The 22,931-nt window shown below is 47.5% G+C and overlaps 1 protein-coding gene across 1 annotated transcript in view; it reads left to right on the top strand.

Annotated features, from left to right (window-relative positions):
• Positions 1-6,264: 6,264 nt before the first annotated feature.
• The window catches only part of CHMP4B (charged multivesicular body protein 4B), a 37,625-nt gene continuing 20,958 nt past the window's right edge, over positions 6,265-22,931 (top strand). Inside the window, exon 1 of the mRNA XM_066236592.1 lies at positions 6,265-6,539. Within this exon, the coding sequence (XP_066092689.1) occupies positions 6,350-6,539 (190 nt within the window). The 5' untranslated portion in view covers positions 6,265-6,349. The remainder of the gene's footprint in view (positions 6,540-22,931) is intronic.

Raw genomic sequence — 22,931 nt, 5'->3', positions numbered from 1 at the left:
GGGATGGCTCCTTGGCCTCTGCCCCAGGCGCTAGAGTGGCTCTGGTCGCAGCACAGCGACACCCCGGAGGGACAGAGCATCGCCCCCTGGTGGGCAGAGCGTCGCCCCTGGTGGGAGTGCCAGGTGGATCCCGGTCGGGCGCATGCGGGAGTCTGTCTGACTGTCTCTCCCCGTTTCCAGCTTCAGAAAAATACAAAAATACAAAAAAAAAAAAAAAAAAGGTAGTAGTTTGCAGGAGAAAAAGATTTGGTGTCTCCTGTTCATCAGCATTCAAAAGAAATTTTAAAAAATTTAAGTAAAAAGTTGGCTCAGCGGTAGAGCGTCGGCCTAGCGTGCGGAGGACCCGGGTTCGATTCCCGGCCAGGGCACACAGGAGAAGCGCCCATTTGCTTCTCCACCCCTCCGCCGCGCTTTCCTCTCTGTCTCTCTCTTCCCCTCCCGCAGCCAAGGCTCCATTGGAGCAGAGATGGCCCGGGCGCTGGGCATGGCTCTGTGGCCTCTGCCTCAGGCGCTAGAGTGGCTCTGGTCGCAATATGGCGACGCCCAGGATGGGCAGAGCATCGCCCCCTCGCCCCTGGTGGGCGTGCCGGGTGGATCCCGGTCGGGCGCATGCGGGAGTCTGTCTGACTGTCTCTCCCTGTTTCCAGCTTCAGAAAAAAAAAAAAAAAAAAAAAAAAAAAAAAATTTAAGTAAAAAGCATGGTATGGTAGACCCATAAGAGTTCCAGAATATGACTCCCCCCTTTTAAGTTGACCTTAAAATATTTGCTAGGTACACTTTAATAATACCTTTAATAATACCTTGACTTTAAAGATTGTAAGAAATAGCCTGACCAGGTGGTGGTGCAGTGGATAGAGCGTCGGACTGGGATGCGGAAGGACCCAGGTTCGAGACCCCGAGGTCGCCAGCTTGAGCACTGGCTCATCTGGTTTGAGCAAAGCTCACCAGCTTGGACCCAAGGTCGCTGGCTCCAGCGAGGGGTTACTCCGTCTGCTGAAGGCCTGTGGTCAAGGCACATATGAGAAAGCAATCAATGAACAACTAAGAAGTTGCAACGAAAAACTGATGATTGATGCTTCTCATCTCTCTCCATTCCTGTCTGTCCCTGTCTATCTCTGCCTCTGTAAAAATAAATAAATAAAAATTTAAAGATTTTAAGAAATACACATAATTTGAAAGGTTTGACAAAATACAGTAAATGCTTTTGCTCCATATGCAGGAGCATTGTCAGTTTAACCAGTTTAGGAAATCCAATAATAGAACAATGCATACAGACAATGAGCCATGCTTAGCAGCCTCTCCTGTTCTGACAGAGGTTACTATAAATCCAGAATAGGTATCCACTGTAACATGGACATAGGACTGTTTGCCAAATGAAGGTATATGAGTAACATCCATTTGCCAAAGTTATCCTGGTAGGGGTCCTTGAGGGTTAACTCCAAATTAAGGGACAGATTATAGTATAGGACCCCTTGGACAGGATTTCCCAATCTGCTGTGCTGCTTCCCGAGAAAGTTGAAACTTTACACAGGGCTGCAGCGTTCTGGTGATGAATAGTATGAGACTGAATTGCTCGATCTGTCATGGTTGCTCCAGATAATTTTCTTTTGGGTAGCTTGATCAACAAGGGCATTCCCTTGTGCTAAAACTCCAGGGAGCATGGAGTGAGCTCGAGTATGTCCTATAAAACATGGAGCTCTATGTTGACATACAAGTCTTTGAAGAAGAAGGAAGTGCTGAAATATTTCATCAGCATTTGTCCCTAAGACCGCAGTCTTTATAGTGGAAACACCATAAGTAAATATTTGCTGTCTATATATAAAGGGTAATATTGCAAATGCTGAAAAGCCATGATAATGGCATATAATTCTAGACTTTGAGCTGATTTTAAGTTGACAGTTTTAGTATAAAGTTGTCCATTGATTTGCAAGAGCGATTTGCCATTTAGTGGAAGTTTCCCAGAGCCACTGTTGTTGATCCTTTGAAAAAAGGAACAACAATAATTTTGAGGCTCAAAACCTATAAGCTGTAAGGGTCGCCTATGCCCCTTGATAATCCAGGAGGCAACAAGATCAAAATATGGAAGTGTATTCCATGGGCTATTAGATGGTTCATTGTGCCCAAGCTGTAGCTGCTCTTGTACCAATTGAGCAGGTGCCTCCTGAGAAAGGGGCCATTGGTCTACCCATACAGGATTATCTGATTTCCAAGTAATTGGGTCTGCACAGTGCATTATTGAGGTAGCAGGAGCTATCAAGGCCCCTATGCTAAATTTTGATATCCTAATCCACACCTTCTGGTATTGGGTGCCACTTCTATGGGGGTGAGACTTCCTGGCTGTTCTTTCCCTAGTCCCTTGGTGGGCAAAAATCCCCGATCAAGCATCTGAGCACTGACCAAACCATCAGGACTGACAAGCAATGCTTCCATATCTTTCAAAACATCTCCACCCCACAAATTAACTGGCCATCCAGGGAGCACATAAGGCTTAAAAAATCCAGAATGACCTTCTTAATCTTCCCAATTTAGAAAACTAAAACTTTGTTGAGGGGATTTACTCTGCCCTATACCTTGTAATTCTGTGGCTGCTGCATGAGTGGGCCAGGAAGGAGGTCAATGTAGCTTAGTAATAACAGATACATCAGCTCCAGTATCTAAAAGTCCTTTAAATTTATGCTCATGTATTGTTAGTTCCATTTCAGGGCGTTCCTGACCAGTCTGGTGTGGCTTCTTCAGTGTTCCTTGGTTGAAGAGCCCTCTTAGTTTAGTCCAAAGTTGGTTTTTCCAGATGATAGTTCTTAAAATTAGTTTGTAATCCACTTTGGTTCTGGGAGGTGGATGTTGGTACGTCCGCCTACTCCAGCGCCATCTTGTCTTCCTCAGAACTGTTGTTCTTAATAAAAGGTTACATGTAGTTTTATTACTCTTTCTTCCATAGCTCGCAGCCAGGATCCATGACGGTGGTGCCAGCGAGTGGAGAGGGGGAAGGGCCATGTCCAACATCGACCCTACAGAATATATGACTTGAGGAACCCTGTTAATCCTGCTTCCTTTTCTTCCTTCCCCTTCCAGTCCTCTGTCTGCCTATAAGCTAGCTGGCCTCAGTTTCTTTATCAATAAACGTGGGCACTTGAGTTGTGGCTAACCTGACTACCTACTAAGCACCAACCCCTGCATTCTGTGCCTTATTTATCTGTCAGTGAGTCCTCAAGGCACCCCTGGAAAACAAGGCTTGGTTGTAGCAACCTGCCTAAGAACTCACTCACAGTCAGAATGTGTGAATGTGTGCACCTGGGCTTCAAACCCAGTGAGATCCGCCGTGTATGCTGAGAAATGCTGACTCAAGGCCCTGGAAGGTAATGTCTGATGGAAAGAACACTTCCATTTTAAGGGGTAGCTGAAAATATCTGGGACAAATGACAGAGGTGGTGGCTTGGAAGTCTCAGTTGACAGAGCAGGTATCCTGTGTGGGCCAGAAAAACTGGTTGGGCCAGTTTTGTCTCCTGAGGAGGAAGGCGAGGAGATGGCAACCACAGATGCTCCCAAACCCCAAGGCTGCCAGCAGATGACCCTCACGGATTCTCAAGGACCTGAAGGGTGGCAGGGAGGTTGGCAGTGAACACCACTGGATCATGATATATATAGAACCTATCAGGAAGCTCACAAACTCATTTCGCCAGGGCTATCCCCTCAGAGGTAACCGCTAATCTGACTCCTATCACCACAGATTAGTCTTGCCTGGTTTTGAATTTTGCATAAATGAAATGGTACAAGCTTCTGCGTCTGATTTCTTTCATTCAGCTAATATATGAGTTATCCAAGTTGTTGCATGTAATGCTCATTCTTTTCCCATAGCTTTTTTTTTTTTCTTTTCCCAAAGCTTTTAATGAGCTAATACCAGCCAGTCACAGTTTGAAAAGGCTGTGTATTTGTCCAACAGACCAGTAAATTGAAGGCCAGGGAAACCCAGAGCTCTCCAATATGGAGCCAGTTCATCCTGTGAATCTCTACAAAGGCAGCTGGATCCTTAGCCAGGATGGCGGCTATATTGCCCAAATGTCACCATTTCCAATCCCTAGGCAGACATCTCAGATGTATCTCAGCACATTATTACAAGGAATCCTGATGTAGCCTCTACCCAGCAATCCAAGTGGGCCCAGACCAATTGATTGGAGTTGGTAATTAAGATTAAATCTGAGTGTTCATCCCTGGCTGGATAGCTTGGTTGGTTAGAGCACCATATGGAAGCATAGAGTTTGCCGGTTCGATCCCTGGTCAGGGCACATACAGGAACAAATTGAGGTTTCTCTCTTTCTCTCCTTCTCCTTCTAAATCAATAAATTAAAAAAAATGTTTTTTTAATCTGAGTGGTCAGCCCTGGCCAGATAAGTTGGTTGGTTAGAGCATTGTCTTGAAGCACAGATGTTGTGGGTTCAATCCCTGGTCAGGACACACATACAGGAAGGAACAGACTGCCTCCCTCTTTCTCCTTTTCTCTTTCTCTAAAATAAAGGAAGATAAATAAATAAATAAAATCTGAGTGTTCTGCTATCATATCCTCAAGATGTTTTTCTGGGCTCCCAAATTTATGACAAGGGACTCTACTATCATCCTTACTCCTCGCCACGCCCCCTGCCCCCAATATAAAATTGATGGTGACAAGGCCTACAGGGTCTGCCTATTCATATATTCTTTGGGTCATGGCTCAAGCCCAGCAAGTGTTTCGTTACCTGGGTGCCTGGTTGCAGCATGACTTAGATAAGAGGGGCAGGAGCAGATTGCTTTGATGTGGGGGGGGTACCCTTAATGTGGCTTGATTGAAGTCTCCTTGTTTTTATATTTTGATAAAAACATTGCTATGTCTCAATTACAAAACAAACACAAACTAGATTTATGTTTTACAATTTATGCTGCTGTGAATTCTTGACAGTTCTAGCATGTCTCTCACATCTTGCAAAGTTGGGTGAAAGAAAGTCTCCCATTCTCTGAGAGTGGCTACCTGCCTATATATGCATGCTGGAGTTGTAGCAGATTACAACAAGAACAACAGCACCCAAGGCATGTATTCACCTATAGATCAGAGTGTAGGGAGGAGACAAGCTCATGTGTGAAATAATAGAGGAAAAGCTCAGGTCGGTGGTCATTTATCAAACTCTGTTCCCAAGCAACTTCACATATTTGAAAGATTCAGGAATGAATAAAGAAGGCCTTTGAGAAGTTAGGGTTTTGTTCATTGGCGATTGGGAGCAGCAAGTTAGAAAGGTGGGCTTGGGGAGAAAGTATTGGCTACTACTCAGAGCCTCACTGCTAATGAATGATGAAGTGATTCTCGACAGTAAAGGAGTAGGGGAAACAATTAAATGTGGACCCACATCCAGCTGGGCCTGTGTAAATGCAGGGAGAAATCCTCAATACTTCTGCTACTTTTGAAAGTTCTGGGTATCTTTCTGGTTTAATTATTGTGCATAATGATGACCCAGAATTTGTAGGGATCAATACACATTTTTGAGCACCTACTTTGGTAGGCCTATGTCAAGTAAGGAGTTTACATTCCCTAGCTTACATAATTTTAAGGTGGTCCTGTCATCGTTTCTGGTCTACAGTTTCTGCAAGGGAGATACACTGAGTAGGGGAAGCAACTTACCCAAGCAAGTATTCAGAGTGGGTTTTGAACTTTTGTAATCTAACTCCAGTCCCAAGGCTGTTATCTTCTACTAGGTTTTGAAGAACCTATTAGGTGAGTAAAAAGTAGAAAGGCACTCCAGGTAGAAAGAACAGCAAATGCAAAAACACGACTAGTAAGTCACTGGGATTTCTCCGTGATGGTTACTTACCAACAAAATGGGGACAGTATCATTTTTCATAGGCTTGTGAGAATTAAATGTGATAATGCATAAAGAACTTTTCACGATGCCTAGACCACAGCATGTACATAATGTTAATTACTGTTTTTTCCATATACTCTTAGTTCTCTCTCTGTCCTTGTTCTTCTACAGAGCGAGTTCCCAAGAACACTACATTTCCCAGCATGCCACCACGCCGTTTGACCCTAGACAGACCAAAAACTACGCACCGTCCAGCGCCTCAAGCCGGAAGACTATAGCCTCCCGGCATGCCGCGCGCCTCTTTCCAGTAGATTTAAGGCACAGTCGGCGCGTTGCGCACCGGGAGTTGTAGTAGGCGGCGCGTTGCCCTGACGCCGGCCCGGCCGGGCGTGGGGGCCTGTGGGAGGTGGCGCGGCCGGGCCCAGCTGCGGGGCGGAGGCGGCGGAGAGGCCTGCGGCGGCTGGGAGCGGGCGCCGAAGCCGAGCCGGAACCGACGGCGCAGGCCGGCGCGGCGAGCAGCAACCATGTCGGTGTTCGGGAAGCTGTTTGGGGCGGGAGGGGGAAAGTCTGGCAAGGGCGGCCCGACCCCCCAGGAGGCCATCCAGCGGCTGCGGGACACGGAGGAGATGCTAAGTAAGAAACAAGAATTCCTGGAGAAGAAGATCGAGCAGGAGCTGACGGCCGCCAAGAAGCACGGCACCAAAAACAAGCGCGGTGAGTCGGCCCGGCCTCCTCCGACGCCCCTCGCCTCCCGGGAGGCCCGGACTCCGCCTTCGGCCGCCACGCGCCAGGGTGTGCTCGGTTCCTGGGACTCTCCTCTGTCTGCCCCCCGTTCGTGCCTCTCCGGGGCCGGGGCTCCCCCCAGCCGGACTCCCTCGGTGCCTCCGCGAGCCCTGGGCTCCTCCACCATCAGACTCTCACCCCCCAGCCCTCGCCCCGGCCTGCCCCCACCCTGTTTTTACAACACACCCCCAATCTATTTTCACTTCCGCCTTTCCCTCCTCCCCCTGGCCTGCCCCCTCCCACCTTCACAGGTCCTGCCGCCTCCTCCTCCTCGAGTCCTTTCTGTCCCCCATCCTAACGCTGGTCCCACTCCTGCCCCTCTGAGGGGTCCCTGAGCTGGCCCTGGCCTCCTTCCACTCCCTGACCCAGGATTTTCCTTGAGAAGCCTCCTTGACGGAGAGAAAAGGGGGCAGGGGGAGAGGAGACCCCTGGTTCCGGCGCTGTCCACTTGCTGAGTGAACTTGAGCAAGTTACTTTTTCTCTCGTCCCGTGGTTGTCCTGTTCCCCCCCCCCCCCCCCGCCCCGCCCCGTCCACCAGCAGGTTTGACCTCCGTAAGGCCTACAGCGCCTTCGAGGCTTGATTCACTTCTTGTTGTTTCGGAGCCAGGGCTTATCGGAGTTTCCACAGGGTTTAAGCCTTCCCCCCTGTGACTCACAGCTTCCCCATCTCTCTGAACCAGAAATGAGGATTCCATCCCTCCATTGGCCCGACGCCTCCCCCTTCCCCACTGCTGTGTATTAGGGGCGGGGATATTGAACCTTGACGCGCTGTACTTTTTGTTGTTGTGTGGCTTTCTGGGTGAGGTGAATGGGAAAATACAGTAATAACTTTGAAGCAATTTAGACAAATCTGCTTTATTTATGTCAGTATGAGAGTGAACCATACATAGCATGAGACCTTCCCCATAAGAGGGGCGAAGGTGAGAGGGGTTAGGGAGCTGTACAGATAAGTTATTTGACTCAGAAGGCCGCGTAGTCCCTAGTTCTGTGACCTTGAACTGGTTAATTTACCTCTGCGAAAGGAAGATCATGCTATTACAGGGTCCAGCACAAAGTAGGGGCTAGCCCGTCTTGAGGATGCCCCTCTGTCGCTAGTCAACCAGTCCTTTGGAAATTATTTGTGCTTATTGCATGCAATGTATTCATAGGTAAACAAAACAGCTTCCACCCTAATGAGGGAGAAGACAGAGACAGGAAAACAATGAAGGAAATAGAGTCTAGTTGTGGTGTGCTGGGGAAAAAAATTCTGATGGGCAGTGATGAGGTAGGAAGGGGTGCCACTTTAGACAGAGTAGCCAGGGAAGTCCTCTTTGGAAAGGTAAGTTTATTCCTTGAGAAGAAACCAGCTCTGTAAAAATCCAGGGAAGGGGCCTTGGACTAGCATAGGAAAAGGCCCAGAGGTTGGCTTGTTTTAAGAAACAGAAGACGTCTGTTTGTGGAATGTAGTGATTGAAGTGGAGAGTGGTATGAAATAAGGGGGTAGGGAGTGGACCTTGAACTTCCTGGTAAAGAGTTTTGATTTTATTTCAAGTGGATGGGGAGCTGTTGGAGGGTGTTATCCAGGAGTGTGTTTTAATCATTGATAATAGTTTTAAAAACACCATCTGGCTGCTTTTTGTAAAATAGACCTGTGGAGAGGGGAGGACGGGAGCAGGGAGACCAGAGAGACCAGAGAGACGGCGGATGCAGTCATCTGTTTGTGGCCTGGACTCCAATTGAATGAAGCTCTGGAGATGGAGAACAGGGTCAAATTTTGCTGTCTCTGGCTTTTTCCTTGGATGACTCTTAGTCAGGATCCTCTGTTGTTCATGGTCATTACAGTCATTGTTTTCACCAGTCTGCATTTGGGAATGCTTTCCCCGTTGCAGGATGGTAGAGGAGGGCATCAGTTTACTTTATCTCCCATCGGAGGCCAATTCTCCTGTGGTCTTCTGGTCTGGAGCTAGTTGAGTTTCTGCAGTTTTAGAGGTGATTGAATGGGCTTTCAAGAGGCTTAGAGAGGGTGGTGCAGTGGATAAGGCATCAACCTGGAGTGCTGAGGATGCCGGTTTGAAACCCTAGGCTTGCAGGGTCAAGGCACATATGACAAGCAACAAGCAAGCAATGAACAACTAAACTGAAGCAACTATGACTTGACACTTCTTGTGCCCCCCCCCCAATCAATTAAAAAATGCTTTAAAATAAGAGTCTTGGAGAGAGGCTTCCGGCAGACTAGGTAGGACCAGTCTCAGTTGTAATAACTGCCGGAAGCAGTCTAACTTCGTGAGTTGGCCTAAGGGGACAGGAGCTTCTGCCGTTTTTAGCATCCTCTGGGGAAAAGGGTTTTATCTGCTTGTTGGAATGGTGCTGCAAAGTGTTATCACCACGACATGCCACTCAGGCACTTACTGACTTGATACTGTGCTGAGACCGACCCCCCAGGGACTCAGGATTGGAAGTATGTAGTTTTGTTTTATTTTGAGTTTGTGTATGTGTTTGTGTGTGTGTGTGTGTGTGTGTGAGAGAGAGAGAGAGAGAGAGGGAGAGAGAGAAGGAGGAGAAGGAGGGCAGAAGGATGGAAACACACCAGTCAGTGCTGAAACTTGAGTGTGTACTTGGAGCCAAGGCTAAAGAGAAGCTTCCTGTCGGGAGGGGAAGGACGGAGGAGGCAGCTGTGAGTTGAGGAGGCAGATGTGAGGTGAGTCAGCGTGGAGTCTGGGGAGCTGTGAGAGTGGCAGGACAGCAGAGGGTAACACAGGACTGGCCTGTAGCTGTTAGACCTTGACCTGGACATAGTGAGGAGCCACTGGCTATCTTACAGCAGAAGAGACAGATCAGCTTGAACGTTTGGAAGGACACTCCAGCAGCAGCAGAAAGGCAGTGCAGACCGACCAGGAGGGGACTGGGGCAGGGATCCAGTAGCAGATGGGGGTGGAGTCTCAGGGATGTGGGTGTGTGCTGAGCTGTCTCACTAGCGGTGTGCGCCTCGGGAGGTCACTCTGCACCTCAGACTCCTCCCCTGGAAATAGGGGTACTGGTATCTAATTTATTGGATTAAATTATGTTATGCATGCAAAACTGTTAACAGTGCCTGTCCTATGGTAAGTGATCAGCAAAGGCTTGCCATTATCATTATTTTAAGGAAACTTGTGATTATTCAAGTAGGAACAAAGTGCCTAGTGTAGAAGCATGGCAGAGTAGGTGAGAAGTGATACGTGTCAGACTTTTCTAACCCTTTGGTTAGTACGAACATTCATGTACGTCCTTGTGCCTCCTGACCGTCCAGAGTACAATCGATTTGTTTTAAAAATGTGTAAGGCAACATTAAAAAAAGGCAAATGTATGTTCTTCTTGTTTCCATAAATTGGTTATCAAACAAACATGATTTTAGGTTAATAAAACTGGAACTGGAACTAATTACTAATTTTATTTTTAAAAAAACCTTACTACTCGAAGGGCTAAAGGAGACTCAGAAGATGCTTGGTGGCAGATTAGAACTGTGGGCAGGTTGAGGGAGAGGGAGGAGTTGAGAACAATTCTTAAGTTTATAGCTTGGACAGTGGTTGGAAGGTGATGCCATTAACCAAGTTAGGGAACACTGAAGGGGAGCAATACTTCCTAGTGGTATAAGTTCTTTGAAGTTTGCAAAAGTCTTTTTTTCATATGAGTCTCACAGCATCCACTGAGGATGTTAAGTTCCATGGGGCATAATGTGATCATCGTGTTCATCACTGTCTCTAGCACCTAGCACAGTGGCTGACATGTGGTTAGTGCTTAGTAAGTATTTATTAAATGAGTGAAAACAATTTTTTTTTTTTTTTGTATTTTTCTGAAGCTGGAAACGGGGAGAGACAGTCAGACAGACTCCCGCATGCGCCCAACCGGGATCCACCCGGCACGCCCACCAGGGGCGATGCTCTGCTCATCAGGGGGCGATGCTCTGCCTCTCCGGGGGCGTTGCTTTGCTGCGACCAGAGCCACTTTAGCGCCTGGGGCAGAGGCCAAGGAGCCATCCCCAGCGCCCGGGCCATCTTTGCTCCAGTGGAGCCTTGGCTGCGGGAGGGGAAGAGAGAGGAAGGAGGAGGGGGTGGAGAAGCAAATGGGCGCTTCTCCTATGTGCCCTGGCCGGGAATCGAACCCGGGTCCCCCGTACGCCAGGCCGACGCTCTACCGCTGAGCCAACCGGCCAGGGCCTAAATGAGTGAAAACAATTTTGTCTGTTCTGTTGTTATTCCCATTGGATAGAGAGAAAACGCGGTTGGAGAGAGGACGTAATGACTCTGACCAGTTCTTCTGGTGGCTGTGGGCATCTTGTGTTCTGTTTACTCGCACGCAAGCTGAAGGCATTATCATGACCTTTGTCATTGCTCAGCTCATTAAATGCTCACCTGTGCAAGATGTGGTGATTAGCAGGAGAAAAGAAAGTAACATAGGATGCCCTGGCCGGATAGTTTGGTTGGTTAGAGTGTCATCCCGAAGCTCACAGGTGGCTGGTTTGATCCCCAGTCGGGGCACACACAGGAACAGATTGATGTTCCTTTCCCCCCCACCCCCACCTTCCTCTCTCTAAAATTAATTAAAAAAAAAAAGTGAAATAGGACCAGGCTCTACCCTGTGGAGTGGTTGGCCAAATGTTGATGCTATCGTGTGGCATACACATTGGAAAGATAAATTGTCCTTGGAAACAAACCTCCAAAACTCAAGTAGATTTGCAGTATGCAAGTGTGTTCCAGGCGTGGTTTCATTTAGGGCCTTAGAGCAAAGCTCAGAGTACATATTTTTTCCAAATTTCTTTTTCTTTCCCTTTGTCATACATTCATTCTTTTTTTTTTTTTTTTAAAGCGAGACAGAGACAGGAAAGGAGAGAGATGAGAAGCATCAACACGTAGCTTCGGCACTTTAGTTGTTCACTGATTGCTTCTCATACGTACCTTGACGCAGGTGGGGGTGGGGGTGTACTCCAGCTGAGCCAGTGATCCCTTGCTCAAGCCAGTGACCTTTGGACTCAAGTCAGCGACCAGGGGATCATTTCCATGAGCCCATGCTCAAGTTGGCGACTTCAGGGTTTTGGACCTGGGACCTCGTGTCCCAGGTCAGTGCTCCATCCACTGCACCACCACCGGTCAGGTTGTTATGCATTCATTCTTAAGCAAGTGGTAGACTCTTAAACTGTGTCTTAGGCCGCATGCTCAGTGCTAGGAGCTCAGTGCTCGGAACATAGAGACCCCACCAGACATGGTCTCTGCCACCAAGGAGACTTAACTATCACCACATCTCTATAAAGTGGAAATTCTATTCATTTCACGTGACTATATGGTAAGGATTAACTAAGATAATATATGAAAGAGTGTGGCACATTGTAGGTATTGAATAAGTATACTTTTCTGATAAAGTTATTATTGATTAGACTTCTTTGGTTTGATTGTCAAAAAGGGAAAGTTCTTTCACTGAGAACCAGATGGAACCCTGGATTGCATTATAGATAAATGACAAAAATCACCCAGATGGAGGTCTTTTATTTGTTCTTTTCTAAACAGTGTCCTATTGGTTTTCCTCCTAAGAAAGATGATCAGGTATCAGGGTTCTTTTCACCTGAAGGCACTGTAACTAGTTAGGAAATACCTACCTAGATGGTTTAGCTTTCCCTTTTGTCCTGTTGTAATAAAGATGAAAACAGTTTGTAGAAAGGACCATAATATAATTTAACAAGAGAGTTGTACGAAATTGGGAAATGGAGCCTGGGTTTCTCAAACACTCTATCTACACCGGCACATTTCTTTTGGATTTATGGGTGCAAATCAGTTCACATACAGGTTAATTTAGGTTTGGCTGAAAATGTCTGATTGATGCAGAGGCCAGGAGCTCATGGGAAATACGTCTTCATTAAGTTCTGCTTGTTGCTGTAGCCATGTGGCTCTCTCATGTTTAATAAATTTGCTGTAAAACATTAACATGTAGGAAGACATCTTTTTTTTTTAATCAATTTTATTTTTTATTTTATTTTATTTTTTACAGGGACAGAGAGAGAGAGTCAGAGAGAGGGATAGATAGGGACAGACAGGAATGGAGAGAGATGAGAAGCATCAATCATCAGCCTCTCGTTGCGACACCTTAGTTCTCCACTGATTGCTTTCTCATATGTGCCTTGACCATGGGCCTTCAGTAGACCGAGCAACCCCCTGCTCGAGCCAGCGACCTTGGGTCCAAGTTGGCGAGCTTTTTGCTCAAGCCAGATGAGCCCGCGCTCAAGCTGCGACCTCGGGGTCTCGAACCTGGGTCCTTCTGCATCCCAGTCCGACGCTCTATCCACTGCGTACCGCCTGGTCAGGCGGAAGCCATCTTAATAAGTTAAATTTATAGTGAACATGGCTTTTTGGTTCTCTGTAGTCAAGATATCTGGTTGAAAATCACATCTTAATGGTGCATATGGCAGCAGGATCTGGTCTCCCAGGGACCCTGGCATGGCAAACCTGAAACCCACCCAGGGAACTGAGCAGTGGGAATTTCTGTTGGTGGCACTTAAGTTTCTCGTTTGAAGAAATGGTGGCTAGATTGGTTTTGGTTTACATCTTAGACAGATGGAATGTCAGAGAGGCCTTATGTGTTGGCTGTCCAAACAGGCTGGCGTCTCTGATTCAAATGACAAAATCTTTTTTTTTGCCCCATTTGGCAGGGAGAGTAAATATTTTTTAGTGCTTGCCAGTAGGTTTATAATGTGATTTGAAATTGAAGATAGATTTTGTTTGGAAGTTGAGCTAAATGTGAGGATCTCTGAGCTGGACTAGTTAGCCAGGGAGATTTTGAGTTGTCCTGAGTCGGGTCTGAGTGTGGAGAATGAGGCCTGAGGATGTGTGCAGCGGACATCTCTGAGGCAGAAAGCCAGGAGCTGCTTTGTTTACAACTGGTCCGAAGCCCTGGGATGGAGCCAGGGCTGACTGGAGGAGGGGCAGAGCTCTTGGGGCCCTGAGGAGGTCCTTCGGGTAGGAAAGGTTTATGAAAGCCTGGTCCTCTTGCTCAGGATTGCCCTGTGCTGTGCCACTCACTGTCTTTTAAAAAGTGAGAGAGCCTGACCTGTGGTGGCGCAGTGGATAAAGCGTCGACCTGGAATGCTGAGGTTGCCGGTTCAAAACCCTGGGCCTGCCCGGTCAAGGCATATATGGGAGTTGATGCTTCCTGCTCCTCCCCCCTTTCTCTCTCTCTCTCTCTCTCTCCTCTAAAATGAATAAATAAAAAATTTTAAAAAAAAGTGAGAGAAAGGATATTAAAAAATAACTTTAGACTGGTCATTCTGAGGGGGGATGGCTATATTTAGAAGGAAATGGAAGCATAGTAACAGGAAAAAGCTACAGACCTAGCTGGATATAGTACTGCCCTGTTTTTAAGGTACTTGTATTTGTCTCAAGTCAGCAGGTGTTTTCTTCCAGGTGGTGTAGGCAAAGATTTCTCGATTTGAATGCTAGCTTAACCCCCCCCTCAGCAGTTCCTTGGCAGTTACTTATCCACTCTGAGTCTCAATTTTCCCGTCGATAAAAAGGGAATAACAATAATTCTTAGGGTTTTTGTGAGGCTATGGAATGAGGTAATCTATGTAAAGTGCCTATCAGAGTGTCTGGCACAGAAGAGGAACATAAATATTTCCTTGGTCTCCCATGTATAGTCTGAGGCACACTGATATAAAGTTGGCTTAAGACACTACCTTTTCTCTACGGGGGCTCACAATTCAGTGAGGATAGTAACTGATAAAAGGCAAATTGGGGTAAGTGTACAAGTGAAGTGTTGGAGGAAATTGTAGCAGGAAGAGAGTAATTCATATCGGAGGGTTGCCATGTTCACCGCACCCAGCCATTCAGCCAATGCCCAAACTCCCTTTGCAGTATTCCTCCTGCCAAGCAATTAACCTCTGATTGAACCTCTCTGCTGGCGGGATTTATATGAGGTGCTCTATCCTCCCACAGTACAGCATAGTCTGTCTTTGGACAGCTCTGCTAGAAAGTGACCTTTCTTACTTGGAGCTAAGATCTGTCTTCCTGTAGTGCTCACCTCCAGTACAGATTGGGTGGTAGCTCCTTAGGGAAGCAGCTTGGGTTGGTATAGAGAAGGTGGGATTTGGAGTTAAAAGGCATGACAGCAATCTGAGCTCTGACACAGGCAGTAAACTGTGTTTCTTCCCTTGGGAAAAGAGGGTGCTCATTCTGCTTCTGGGGGGCCTCAGAACAGGTCTAATACTCCTTCAACAAGACAGATCAAGGAAGATGGTGCTTATGTCTCAAGTCTGCGCTTTAAGACAGATCTTCTCTATTCCATGGACTGTTCTGTTGCCTGGTGTTTCTGTTCTTTCCTTGTTACCCGGGTGTGGAGTGGACAGTGGAATACGCTGAATATTCCAGCCAAGCTCTGAGTAGCACAGCCCCAGAACATTCGGGACTAGCCATTTGTTTAGATTTATTTTGGTTCTGTGTGCAGTATGGCCCTGGTAATTCCCATACCCTGGGAATTTGTTTTCTGGAAAAGTAGTTATACTTTGCTGTGGTCTTTTCTTAGTAAATAAAGGGATGAGCATCTAGCAACCCCTAAAGTTTGTTAATGGTTCTTCAAGATTCTTAGCTGAAGGATTGAAGGATTTAAGTTCTTAACAAGAGCATCTGGCTGGCTTGATTCTCCCGTAGCTGATATTTCTAGCTCAATCTCCTCCCTCTTCCCTACAGGGCAAAGCGGGCTGGAAGGCTTATTATTATTTTTTTGTATTTTTCTGAAGCTGGAAACGGGTAGAGACAGTCAGACAGACTCCCGCATGCGCCCGACCGGGATCCACCTGGCACGCCCACCAGGGGCGAAGCTCTGCCCACCAGGGGGCGATGCTCTGCCCCTCCAGGGCGTCGCTCTGTGGAGAGAGAGCCACTCTAGCGCCTGGGGCAGAGGCCAAGGAGCCATCCCCAGCGCCCCAGCCATCTTTGCTCCAATGGAGCCTTGGCTGCGGGAGGGGAAGAGAGACACAGAGAGGAAGGAGGGGGGGTGGTGGAGAAGCAAATGGGCACTTCTCCTATGTGCCCTGGCCGGGAATCAAACCCGGGTCCCCCGCACGCCAGGCCGACGCTCCTTTTTTTTTTTTTACAGTGTCAGAGGGAGGGATAGACAGGGACAGACAGACAGGAACAGAGAGAGATGAGAAGCATCAATCATCAGTTTTTCATTGCGACACCTTAGTTGTTCACTGATTGCTTTCTCGTATGTGCCTTGACCGTGGGGCTACAGCAGACCAAGTAACCCCTTGCTGGAGCCAGCGACCTTGGGTCCAAGCTGGTGAGCTTTGCTCAAACCAGATGAGCCCGTGCTCAAGCTAGCAACCTCGGGGTCTCGAACCTGGGTCCTCTGCATCTCAGTCTGATGCTCTATCCACTGCACCACCACCTGGTCAGGCAGGAAATGCTTTTTTTAAAGTTACATCTTTTTCCATCAGAAATGATTTTTTGTGTGTGTGACAGACAGAGACAGGGAGAGGGACAGATAGGGACAGACAGATAGGAAGGGAGAGAGATGAGAAACATCAATTCTTTGTTGCGGTTTCTTAGTTGTTCATTTATTGCTTTTTCATATGTGCCTTGATGGGGGAGGGAGGCTATAGCCAAGCTAGTGACCCCTTGCTCAAGCCAGCGAATTTGGGCTCAAGCCACTGACCTTGGGCTTCAAGCTAGTGACCTTTGGGTTCAAGTCAGTGACCATGGAGTCATGTCTGCGATTCTACACTCAGGCCAGTGAGCCCGCCCTCAAGCTGGTAACCTCAGGGTTTTGAACCTGGGTCCTCTGTGTCCCAGTCCGATGCTCTATCCACTGCACCACTGCCTGGTCAGGTCAGAAATGAGTTTTTTTATTTTATTTTTTTTAATTTTTAAAATTTTATTTTTTTATTTATTCATTTTTAGAGAGGAGAGAGACAGAGAGGGAGAGAGGAGAGAGAGAAGGGGGGAGGAGCTGGAAGCATCAATTCCCATATGTGCCTTGATCAGGCAAGCCCAGGGTTTCGAACCGGCGACCTCAGCATTTCCAGGTCGATGCTTTATCCACTGTGCCACCACAGGTCAGGCCAGAAATGAGTTTTTGATGAGTTCTGATTTCCTTGTTCAGTGGTTTTGTGGCTGGTTCCTATTCTGTTTATATGATATTGATGCTGTTCTGATGCAACAGTTTTTTGCATCAGGAGGGCCAGGTGTTCTCTTGATTGCCTGTTCTGTGTTAGGAGCCATCTGAGACGCCATGTGGATTTCCAGGCAGGGCAAAAACACAGCCTGGCCCAGTGGATCTTTTATATATAGTTGAACTGATCTGTGACTCTCAGAGACACAAGTTAGCACTGCTACAGAACCCACGTGTTTTCTTACTGTAGTCTTACAGTCATCGAAGTGTTTCTTCCAGGAGCTCAGGGAGCAAGTAAAACTAGGACATGCAAGTAGCTTCTCAGATAGGGGACTGGAGTTAGGTGGATGATGGAGTTAGGTGAGTGACATTCTGTCATCAGCTTTGCCCTGTTTGATTCTATAAGATGACATTTTTTCTGGATTTTGGGCTGATAGTGATTTTTTAAGCAGGTATTCCTAATTGGGTTAAAACCCAGCAAAGAGTATTGTCTTCTTTTCAGCCTTAAAGCAACTGAAACAGACAAACCCAAAACAGGTATCAAGTACCAGGTTGCTCAGGGGACGGCCTGGGCTTGGCACAGACTGCTAAGGAAATGTCCTCCCATTGACCACTCTGCGCAGTTGAATTTGCTCAGAACGAGGAGCCTCTGAGTCCCAAAGCAGGCCGAAGAATGAGGCCCTGCATACAGCCCTCTCAGGAGGCCCATACGTTTGGCTGTGTGTGTGTGTGTGTGTGTGTGTGGGGGGGGGATGCAGATAAACCTGGGATAGGAGTAGTTAAAGTTCAAAATTGGCTGTAAGAGCCACCCACAGGAGCACCCTAAATGGAGCTTGGTGGAGATTTGAAGAAGGGAGCTATTGCCACAGTTTGGGGGTAGGGTGGCAATGTGACCCTTCCTATTAGTCCTTAATGGAGTAGGCAGCTGTGGGTGGGTTGGGGGTTGGATGACATCATCTCAGATCAAGAATTACAACTGAAGTTTCAGAAGAACATTTGCTTTCATCTAGTTGTGTTGCGTAAAGAGTAGTGTATTTGAGAAAAGGAAACTAGGTGTTTTGAAACATTTGGATATTGTACATTGTTTAGGGATTGTAATGCTGAGATCCCAATATTTTTGGTCTTAGAGTTGCATAGATAGATGTTTACATTTTATTTCAGGTGGTCCATTTTAAAGAAGGTAGCTAGAAACTTGCTTCATTCACAAGTTGATTGATAAGTATACATTAACGTGAACTGTGTGTCAGATGCTGTCCTGATTTACCGGGTAAATGCAGATAAAGGCGGGTCATTGCCTCTGGGATGCTCACAGTCTAGCTAGAGGGGCAGACAAGTAAACAGACATCATCAGGATATAATGTGGTCTGTTCTAGAGGCATATTCAGAATTCAGAGTAGAGGGTGTACAGTGGAGTGTGTCTTATGGGTATTGCTTGAATCTATGTTTATTAAACAGTTATTTTGGAGAGTACTAGAATATTAGAGCAGAAGGGGACTCGGAATGCACGAGTGCTTGAAACTGAATTAATAGGAAGAATTTTTGAGAAAGAAAAATCAAGAACATTGAAATACATGCAGGACTTTTTTTTATTATTTTAGAGAGAGGAGAGAGAGAGAAAGGTGAGAGAAAGGGAAAGGAGAGGGAAGCATCAACTTCATAGTTACTTCTTGTGAATGCCCTGACCAGGCAAGCCCAGGGTTTCGAACTGGTGCAGCGCTCTAGGTCGATGCTCTATCCATTGCACTACCACAGACCAGGCAGAAATCACTTTTTTTTTTTTTTCTTTAATTTTCTGAAGCTGGAAACGGGGAGAGACAGTCAGACAGACTCCCGCATGCACCCGACCGGGATCCACCCGGCACGCCCACCAGGGGTGACGCTCTGCCCACCAGGGGCTATGCTCTGCCCACCAGGGGGCGATGCTCTGCCCCTCCAGGGTATCGCTCTGCCGCAACCAGAGCCACTCTAGCGCCTGGGGCAGAAGCCAAGGAGCCATCCCCAGCGCCCGGGCCATCTTTGCTCCAATGGAGCCTTGGCTGCGGGAGGGGAAGAGAGAGACAGAGAGGAAGGAGGGGGGTGGGTGGAGAAGCAAATGGGCGCTTCTCCTATGTGCCCTGGCTGGGAATCGAACCCGGGTCCCCCGCACGCCAGGCCGACTCTCTACCACTGAGCCAACCGGCCAGGGCCGAAATCACTTTTTCTAATACTTCTTTCGCAGTATGAACACTAGTTATTCCATAAGGAAATTCTTCACATTTGTACAGGGTTTTATGACTTCCAAAGCATTTTCACCTATATGATCTTACAGATATTGATCGACTTACAACCTATGCAACCTACAACCATTCGACTTTAGGACCACAGACCACAATCGCTAGCCACGACTGCTCTGTGTCTGGCAGCGCAAGCATTGCCCAGCTGGGTGTATGACAGTGCAGACCAGCTTCTGGCAGCACTACCATCTCCGCGTGCACCATTTCAACTGTTATCCCAGACTCGGTACAATAATGAAAGAAAATTGTGATAAAATATGACTTAAAGATTTTTATAATGTCATTTCACAGTACTGTACATATAGCTTACTCAACTTACAACCAAATTGTGTTACAAGACCCAATTGTGGCCGTAAGTCGAGCACTAGCTGTATTTTGAAACTCAGAGAAGCTTTATAAGGTTGGTAGGGCAGGGTGTGATTTTAACCCCATTTTTCAGGGAAGAAACTAAGGCTCAAAGCAACGAAGTGGTTTACTAGGGATTGTGTCAAAGCTAGAACCCTTCTTTAGGCTCCCCAGTCTAGAGCTCTCCTGCACTGTTCTGCCTCCCTCTTACTAATGCCCAATCTCAGATTCTTTTGCCAGTTTCAGTGACACTATATGGGTGTGGGTCAGATTAAGGTGGACAAGGTTGGGGGTCCTAAGGTGACTTGCTTCACCTTTTTTTTTTCAGAGATGGGGAGACAGAGACAAACAGACAGGAAGGGAGAGAGGTTGAGAAGCATCAACTCATAGTTGGTGGCACCTTAGTTGTTCATTGACTGCTTTCTCATATGTGCCTTGACCGGGGGGCAGGGGCTCCAGCCAAGCCAGTGACCCCTTGCTCAAGCCAGCGACTTTGGGTTTTAAACCAGTGACCTTTGGGCTCAAGCCAGCAATCATGGAGTCATGTCTATGATCCCATGCCCAAGCTGACGAGCCTGCACTCAAGCCAACGACCTTGGAGTTTTGAACCTGGCTCCTCAGCATCCCAGGGCTATGCTCTATCTACTGCGCCACCGTCTGCCTGGTCAGGCATGAAGGACCTTTTTCTAATTCCAAAAAATATCAGAGATGACCATGTGATAATATATAGTTGTACTTTTAGTACCCATTAGTTGAGAAGAGAAATAATTCCTTTCAACCAGTATTTATTGAATACTCACTATTTGTGTCTATATCCTAGGACTGTGTCTGACACGAATGGTAGTAGGTGGTCATGTGGAAGTTGTTTTTATTATTGTGCGATAAATATATGTCATGTAGTGCTCCGACAGTGTGCTGGGTGGCCACATTCACAGAGCAGTTGAGTGGTAACTGTGAACCTAATGGGCTAACAGCCAATAGATTGGGAACCAGTTGCCTGACCAGGTGGTGGCATAGTGGATAAAGTGTTGAACTGGGACACGGAGGACCCAGGTTCAAGACCCCGAGGTTGCCAGCTCATCTGGTTTGAGCAAGGCTCACCAGCTTGAGCCTAAGGTCGCTGGCTCAAGCAAGGGGTCACTTGTTCTGCTGTAGCCTCCTGGTCAAGGCATTTATGAGGAAGCAATCAATGAACAACTAAGATTGGGAACCAATTGATGCATTATACTATGAGATTTCAGAGAACAGCAGGCCTGAAACTCTAGGCTTTTCTTGAAACCATGAACTATCTCTACACTTGAGATGGAAGTCTCCACACTCTGTGGATATAAAAAGCCAACAGGTTACCCACAGTCCTCAGTGTAACTCTCTCAACAGCTATACACTAGGGCACTTGTAATAAAAGAAGAAGTATTTGGGCCTGACCAGGTGGTGGTGCAGTGGATAGAGCGTCGGACTGGGATGCGGAAGGACCCAGGTTCGAGACCCCGAGGTCGCCAGCTTGATTGAGCGCCGGCTCATCTGGCTTGAGCAAAGAGCTCACCAGCTTGGACCCAAGGTCGCTGGCTCCAGCAGGGGGTTACTCGGTCTGCTGAAGGCCCATGGTCAAGGCACATGTGAGAAAGCAATCAATGAACAACTAAGAAGTCGCAACGCGCAACGAGAAACTGATGATTGATGCTTCTCATCTCTCTCCGTTCCTGTCTGTCTGTCCCTGTCTATCCCTCTCTCTGACTTACTCTCTGTCTCTGTAAAATAAATAAATAAATAAAAAATACAACACAATTTAAAAAAAAAAAAAAAAAGAAGAAGTATTTGGCTAGAAACAAGCTTTACGTTCCTAGCATTAGTTGGTAAATGGTGCGTGGGTCTAAAGGGAGCTTAAAATAATGGCCTTGAACCTGAGAATTTGTGTTTCCCAAGCCTCTCATCTCAAAGCACTCAGCTTCTCTGACAAATATTATTATTCTTATTTCAGGGATAAGAGGTGGAGAAGTCAGGCCACACGAATTATCCCCAGAAGAGTGCCAGCTACTGTCAGGTTTATGAGCTGGGACTCTGGTTGGCATCCCAGGATGGGGCTGTTTGTTTCTGTCGGACGATGGTGGGAAAAAGGAAAAGGTTGTTAGATTAAGCTCCACCTGATCCAGCCAACATTTTGAGTGCCCACTGTGAAAGACCCCACGTGAAGGGACTGTATGGGGGATAGATGGTGGGACGCAGATGAGCAGGATTTGGGACAGGAAGGGGTGGGCTACTTCAGATGGGGGGCTTGTAGGAGCAAGGTTAGCATATGCTGCCTGACCAGGCGGTGGTGCAGTGGATAGAGTGTCGGACTGGGATGCAGAGGACCCAGGTTCGAGACTCCGAGCTCGCCAGCTTGAGCCCAAGGTCACTGGCTTGAGCAAGGGGTTACTCGGTCTGCTGAAAGCCCACCCACAGTCAAGGCACATATGAGAAAGCAATCAATGAACAACTAAGATGTTGCAACGCGCAATGAAAAACTAATGATTGATGCTTCTCATCTCTCTCCGTTTCTGTCCCTGTCTATCCCTCTCTCTGACTCTCTCTCTGTCTCTGTAAAAAAAAAAAATTTTTTTAAATTAAAAAAAAAAAAAGGTTAGCATATGCTGTGTGTATATGTGGGTGAGGCGTCGGGGGGGTGGATTGTGGGGTGTATGTGGGGATTGTGGGGTGTGTGTGGGGATTGTGGGGTATGGGGGGGATTGTGGGGTGTGGGGGGATTGTGGGGTGTGGGGGGGATTGTGGGGTGTGGGGGGGATTGTGGGGTGTGTGTGGGGATTGGGTGTGTGGGGGATTGTGGGGTGTATGGGGGGATTGTGGGGTGTGGGGGGGAGTGGTGGCTCAGGTGGAGTGAGCTTTGGAACGGCAGGCTGTAGCTTCTCTGAGGAGGCCCTGGATGCCAAGCTGAGGAGTCTGTGTTAGGTTGAATTTAGTGAGGCGCAGACTCAGTGGACACCTTCTGTCCCCATAGTGCAGTTTGCTGGGGTCCAGCAGCCATCTTCCTGCGCACCCTGGTGAAGTTCTCCGTTAGAAGGTTTTCTGCCCATTGCTGCCTGAGCGAATGAGGTGGGTAGAGGGGCTGCTCCCTTACCAGGAAGGACCCATGGGGTCACCGCCCTTTCTCAGTTGCTTTCTCCTGGTTCCCCTTCTGCTTGTCTGAAGCCTGAAGCCAGCACATTCTGGGCTGCTGGCTAGGGGCAGAAGAGCAGCTTTTCTCCACCTGGCAGCATCTCGGGTCACGTGCTGAGGTAAGGAGGACGTCTTCCCTGTGTAAGTTAGCTTGACCCGCCTCATTTATCAGCCAGGTTCTTGGCTGCCTCGTGTGCGCTTCACTGCCAGCGCCCGGCTGGCTCACTCGGTTAGTTGTGATCTTTGAGATGATTTCATCTTTCCTTCAGTTTATCTTTGATCTGAGAGGGAGAGCTACTTACTTCCCTTGGCTGATGACACAAAGACCTATGTTTCCGAGACAATACAGTAAGTCTGGCCTGGATTCTACCTGCAATCTTAATCATGAAAACCTGAAAATGAGCCCTTTCTTGAGATCCCAGTTTCCTGTGAGCTCTCCTAT

This window comes from Saccopteryx bilineata, chromosome 6, assembly GCF_036850765.1.
Source record: "Saccopteryx bilineata isolate mSacBil1 chromosome 6, mSacBil1_pri_phased_curated, whole genome shotgun sequence".
NCBI lineage: Eukaryota > Metazoa > Chordata > Mammalia > Chiroptera > Emballonuridae > Saccopteryx > Saccopteryx bilineata.
This window is presented reverse-complemented; position numbering and strand designations above follow the sequence as displayed.